Raw genomic sequence first — 6,202 nt, forward strand, 5'->3', positions numbered from 1 at the left:
AAAATAAACGTGTTTTGGAGTTTTGAATTAATAAGTTATTTATTCAAAAGTTATTTATCCAAAACACGTTTATTTTTAAGCACTGCGTTTAACTTCGAACAAGATCCGGATCCGAACAAGATCCGGATATCCGGATTTTCACTTAAATCTAATATTTTATCTCGGATCTATCTCTATTTCGGATATCCGGATACCCGGATATTTATTTATCCGGACATGATCGTCAGCCCTAAATAATAGTTTAATAGTAATTATTATAAATTACGTAATATTAAAATAATAATTATTATAAGTTTTACATAATTAAGTTGATATTATTTGAATGAGTTTAAAAAAATTACTTAAACCAGTTAGCTTACAGCCAACCCAACTGGCAATTTTTATTAAATTCGTTGTAACGAATTCAACAAAATTTGGCAGATGAGTTGACAACACGCTCACTCTTCTAATTTTTAATCAGTACCTATACTGGCAACTATAAATGACATTTTTCTTTCGCAAAAAAATTAAGGTAAATAAAAAATTTACTTTATATCATTTAAACGAGTTTTTCTGAGAAATAATTTAGTTTTTACGAAATAAAACAAAAGCACTTTTTTTCTAAAAAATGTAGAATATCTAAAAGTACAAATATTATAACAAAAAACCGACATCAAAGTTTCGTGTTGTAGATTACAAGAAATAGAGGCCGTCCGTTCCTGGCTCTTTGACATGGTATCAAGAAATTTATCACATTGTTCCAAAGATCTTTTACTAAATATAAAAATAATTACACTTTGTTAAAATCTGTAGATTGATATAAAAGTTTCTTAAAAACGTTGCTTCAAAAATTTCAATTTCAAAGACAAGTATCTCGGTAAAGAAGCGTCATAAAAAATTTTATCATAACTCATTTGAACTTATTTTTCTTGCTCTACATGGCTTATTTTATCTACTCTACATGTCCACGACAGATTGACAGTCCTTGCTGAAACATCCTGTATATATAGTAGCAATGTATATACCAGTGATTAGACAAACATGGTTAACGCGATTGCGTCAGGTTTTTGTTACTATCTCCATCTTTTATCAGGCTGATTACACGAGAAAGTATTTATGTACATAATGGCAAAACGCGATGAAACTAGAAGAATGAATAAAAATCGAAGTCGATAATGTCTTAGTAAGATTCAGTCGCATAGTGTGACGTCGTCCGATTGTTATACAAGTCTGCTAGCCTCGTCCAATAAATTTATTAATATCTTTACAGTAAAGATTTCTTCTATCACAAATAACTTATCGAAAGCACAGTTACCTTGTCAAAAATCGATAAAGTTAAGCCAAAAAATGCCTTTCCGAAACCTGAAATTGTTAATAATATTCAACAAAGCATTGGGTATACTTTCGTGCAAATTGGTGAACAGCCGACTGAAATCAAGCAGCACCTGGAACCGTTATTTCTGTATGGCGTGGTTCTTGTTTCATTGTTTAAACGCGAGTATTTATTATTACAATATAAACGTCGCAACACCTAAAACAGATAAAAAGGGCCTTGCTCTTGCCAACCTACGATTTGGTGCGTATACTGCCTCCTTACTCCCTTACCCCTTTGTGGCAGCCTTTTGGAGCGAGCATTTCGTTAAGGTAAATGCATTTTTCATCTTACACATTGCCAAAACGTACATAAATTCTATCGCGATAAAGATGAACATCTTTAAGATATTTAGCACTAGATTTTTATAAAATAAATGATATGCAAATTGAAATCATAGTAAATTATTATTAGCATCACGTGACCGTTGCAGTTATCCGAAAAACTCGAGATGTATGATGAACAGGCGATAACATTAGGTCATCCAAGGAAGGACAAACACGTATTCGTTTATCTGTTCTTCATATACACGTTTGTCGCATCAGGTTGTACGGCTTATTACGATATGAGGGAAGGTATAGCGAAAGGATTCATGGGGATATTAAAGGTGATGCATGATACAGTTCCTGTTATAAGTGGAACTTATTGCGTCTTTATCACGTGCATATTTCTGGATCTGATACGCCAACGTTTTCGTCACCTGAACGAGACGATAATTCCTCGCGTTTCGAAGTTACCGGTAACCGGGTCGCAGGGCGAGATCACGGTGTACACCGTACGCCAATTGCACGGTGTGCTTCTCGACGGTGCCAAACTGATAGATGCGTTATACGGAATAGGCGGTTTGTTCACCTGCTTGTCTTTATTGCTGGAATATCTTATGGTTATATACATATTCGTAATAGATTTAAAGGAAAACTTGGATATGGAAGATAACGTCGTAGACACATTAAACTTATTGTTTCAAACGATTTACTTTGGCGCAATGTATCACTTTACGACCTACGAGGTAAAAACCAAGATTTTTGTAATATGATTTGAAAATATTTTTCGTGAAAGTGTTCAACTATCCGATCTTCTTTAAAATAATTAAATGAACACGCAAATCGAAAGTATCGACTTTCCTGCATGTTATTACCTACCATTGTTCTAGGTGAATCGCGTTGAAGATCGCGTGATAAAATACGGTTTACCTTTTTCGAGTAAAAAATGCCGCATGGTAAGTTTTTCCTTTTCTAGCCGAAATGTGAGTAATAATTTAATAAACGCGACTGGTTTCAGGACAAAATTGAAATGATGTTATATTTTTATCACAGAAGATATTTTTTCACAGCCGCGCAATTCTTTCAACTAGATGTGACGATATTTCTTCCGGTAAGACAAGTTTATCCTCTATATCGTTACTAAACAATAAATTCCATTGTATTTCAGATCACTACTGCCGTATTGACGTACATAGCTTTAATAGTATAAATCATAAATTGGCTAATTACAATCAAAATATAAAAAAGTACATATGCTTGTAACAAATATATAGGTACATTAAAATGCGATCTATATAGGCACACTACGTTTTGGGGTAATTATGTACTATAGGGGAGTCAGCTCCGATGACTTTGATCTTAACATACATATTATATTATAATATAATATAATAGGATACATATTGTAATATAATATACTTCGGCTATATCTATAAGAGTTTTAGTAATTATTATAAACCACATAATGGTTAAATAGTAAATATTATAATTACGTAATAATTAAATAATTATTATTAGAAGTTTTACATAATTAAGTTGATATAATTTGGAAAAGTTTAAAGAAATTAATTAAAACAGTGAGCTTATTGTCAACACAACTGGCAAGTTTTATTGAATTTGTTGTAACGCATTCAGTAAAATTTGCCAGTTGGGTTGACAATAAGCTCACTCTTTTAATTTTTAATATTATATAAGGCACTATAAGTTACATGTTTTTTGTCAAAAAGTAAATATAATAAAAAGTTTCCTTAATAATATTTAAATAAGTTTTTCTTAGGAATAATATAGTTTTAACGAAACGACACACAGCACTTTTTTCAAAAGATGCAAAGTATCTGAAAGACGTAAAATTATTATTATCAAGAATTATTGGACGCCAGTAAATAACTAACAATGATTAGGCTTATAATCGACCATAACTGGCAGCATGTTTTTCAACATATAAAATTTATTGCGAAAAATATTACCTCAGCCAAGGTTTGAACCTGAACCTCCCTTCACTCTAGGCGGGCGTCTCAACCTCGGTGGTCGAATTGGTTGAGACACCGGCCAAGATTAAAAATATTATAATAAAAAACTGACATCGAAGTTTTGTAGATTACAAGGAATAGAAGCGGTCCGTTCCTGGCTTCAACATGGCTTCTTCGACATGGTATCTATTATAGAAATTTATTACGTTGTTTCAAAGATCTTTTACTAAATATAAAAATAATTACACTTTATTAAAATCTGTAGATTGATATAAAAGTTTCTTAAAAACAATGCTTCAAAAAATTCAATTTTAAAGACAAGTATCTCAGTAAAGAAGCGTCATAAAAAATTTTATCATAACTCATTTGAACTTATTTTTCTTACTCTACATGGATTATTTTATCTATTCTACATGTCCACAATAGATTGCCAATCTTTACGGAAACATCCTGTACATATGGTAATGTATATATCGGTGATTAGTCAAACACCGTTAATGCGATTGCGTCAGGTTTCTGTTACAATCTCCATCTTTTATCAGACTGATTGCACGAGAAAGTATTTATGTTATATTATGTTATATTACATAATGGCAAAACACGATAAAACTAGAAGAATGAATAAAAATCGAAGTCGATAATGTATTAGTAAAATTCAGTCGCATAGTGCGACGTCGTCCGATTGTTATACAAGTCTGCTGGCCTCGTCCAATACATTTATTTAATAATATCTTTCCAGTAAAGATTTCTTCTATCAGAAATAGCTTATCGAAAGCACAGTTACCTTGTCAAAAATCGATAAAGTTTAAACAAAAAATGCCTTTCCGAAATCTGAAATTATTAATAATACTCAACAAAGCTTTGGGTACGCTTTCGTGCAAATTGGTGAACAGCCGACTGAAATCAAGCAGCACCTGGAACCGTTATTTCTGTATGGCTTGGTTCTTGTTTCATTGTTTAAATGCGAGTGTCTATTATTACAATATAAACGTCGCAACACCTGAAACAGATAAAATTGGCCTTGCTCTTGCCAACCTACGATTTGGTACGCATACTGCCTCCTTACTCCCTTACCCCTTTGCGGCAGCCTTTTGGAGCGAGCATTTCGTTAAGGTAAATGCATTTTTTGTCTTGCACATTGCCAAAACGTACATTCTATCGCGGTAAAGATGAACATCTTTAAGATATTTAGCACAAGATTTATAAAATAAAGGATATGCAAATTGCAAACATAGTAAATTATTATCAGCATCACGTGACCATTGCAGTTGTCCGAAAAACTCGAGATGTATGATGAACAGGCGATAACATTAGGTCATCCAAGGAAGGACAAACACGTATTCATTTATCTGTTCTTCATATACACGTTTGTCGCATCAGGTTGTACGGCTTATTACGACATTAGGGAAGGTATAGCGAAAGGATTCATGGGGATATTAAAGGTGATGCAAGATACAGTTCCTGTTATAAGTGGAACTTATTGCGTCTTTATCACGTGCATATTTCTGGATCTGATACGCCAACGTTTTCGTCACCTGAACGAGACGATAATTCCTCGCGTTTCGAAGTTACCGGTAACCGGGTCGCAGGGCGAGATCACGGTGTACACCGTACGCCAATTGCACGGTGTGCTTCTCGACGGTGCCAAACTGATAAATGCGTTATACGGAATAGGCGGTTTGTTCACCTGCTTGTTTTTATTGCTGCAATATCTTATGGTTATATACATATTCGTAATAGATTTAAAGGAAAACTTGGATATGGAAGATAACGTCGTAGACACGTTAAACTTATTGTTTCAAACGATTTACTTTGCCGCAATGTATCACTTTACAACCTACGAGGTAAAAACCAAGGTTTTTGTAATGTGATTTGAAAATATTTTTCGTGAAAGTGTTCAACTATCCGATATCTTCTTTAAAATAATTAAATGAACACGCAAATCGAAAGTATCGACTTTCCTGCATGTTATTACCTACTATTGTTCTAGGTGAATCGCGTTGAAGATCGCGTGATAAAATACGGTTTACCTTTTTCGAGCAAAAAATGCCGCATGGTAAGTTTTACCTTTTCTAGCCGAAATGTGGGTAATAATTTAATAAACGCGACTGGTTTCAGGACAAAATTGAAATGATGTTATATTTTTACCACAGAAGATATTTTTTCACAGCCGCGCAATTCTTTCAACTGGATGTGACGATATTTCTTCCGGTAAGACAAGTTTATCCTCTATATCGTTACTAAACAATAAATTCCATTGTATTTCAGATGACTACTGCCGTATTGACGTACATAGCTTTAATAGTATAAATCATAAATTGGTTAATTACAATCAAAATATAAAAAGTATATATGCTTGTAACAAATATGTACATTAAAATGCGATCTATATAGGCACGTTAAGTTTTTGTACTGTGTTTTGATTTAATCCGTTTCCTACGACTTACAATTAGACTTTGCTGAAATCGTAAAAGAGATGAAATAATTAGAAAAAATGTAAATTAATTTAAAGTAAAGTAAAGTAAAGTAAATTGTGCAAATTAAAAATTTGCACATGGCTTCTTCATAGAGGAAGGTTTAGGAGCGAAGTCTAAGTTTTTTCAATTATTTTTGAAAGT

The 6,202-nt window shown here is 32.9% G+C and overlaps 2 protein-coding genes across 2 annotated transcripts; both read left to right on the forward strand.

Moving 5' to 3' along the window:
• Window positions 1–1,326: 1,326 nt before the first annotated feature.
• Window positions 1,327–2,648, forward strand: LOC105556136. The gene is made up of 3 exons (XM_012003206.1): window positions 1,327–1,623; window positions 1,785–2,360; window positions 2,505–2,648. Exons 1-3 carry the CDS (start codon window positions 1,327–1,329, stop codon window positions 2,646–2,648), a joined length of 1,017 nt encoding a protein of 338 aa, XP_011858596.1.
• A 1,752-nt stretch (window positions 2,649–4,400) lies between these two features.
• Window positions 4,401–6,053, forward strand: LOC105556137. The gene is made up of 4 exons (XM_012003208.1): window positions 4,401–4,697; window positions 4,853–5,428; window positions 5,575–5,640; window positions 5,703–6,053. Exons 1-4 carry the CDS (start codon window positions 4,401–4,403, stop codon window positions 5,826–5,828), a joined length of 1,065 nt encoding a protein of 354 aa, XP_011858598.1. The 3' UTR covers window positions 5,829–6,053.
• Window positions 6,054–6,202: the final 149 nt, after the last annotated feature.

The sequence above is a fragment of the Vollenhovia emeryi genome, unplaced genomic scaffold (genome assembly GCF_000949405.1).
Source record: "Vollenhovia emeryi isolate VEMERY1.0 unplaced genomic scaffold, V.emery_V1.0 DF940307.1, whole genome shotgun sequence".
Classification (NCBI taxonomy): domain Eukaryota; kingdom Metazoa; phylum Arthropoda; class Insecta; order Hymenoptera; family Formicidae; genus Vollenhovia; species Vollenhovia emeryi.

What these genes read in the sequence shown, in the direction of transcription:
- LOC105556136 (XM_012003206.1), top strand. Translation starts at nt 1,327, where the DNA reads ATGCCTTTCCGAAACCTGAAATTGTTAATAATATTCAACAAAGCATTG. An exon ending in GGAGCGAGCATTTCGTTAAG is followed by an intron (nt 1,624 to 1,784) that starts GTAAATGCATTT and finishes TGACCGTTGCAG; the next exon opens with TTATCCGAAAAACTCGAGAT. An exon ending in ATCACTTTACGACCTACGAG is followed by an intron (nt 2,361 to 2,504) that starts GTAAAAACCAAG and finishes CCATTGTTCTAG; the next exon opens with GTGAATCGCGTTGAAGATCG.
- LOC105556137 (XM_012003208.1), top strand. Translation starts at nt 4,401, where the DNA reads ATGCCTTTCCGAAATCTGAAATTATTAATAATACTCAACAAAGCTTTG. An exon ending in ATCACTTTACAACCTACGAG is followed by an intron (nt 5,429 to 5,574) that starts GTAAAAACCAAG and finishes CTATTGTTCTAG; the next exon opens with GTGAATCGCGTTGAAGATCG. An exon ending in CGAGCAAAAAATGCCGCATG is followed by an intron (nt 5,641 to 5,702) that starts GTAAGTTTTACC and finishes GACTGGTTTCAG; the next exon opens with GACAAAATTGAAATGATGTT.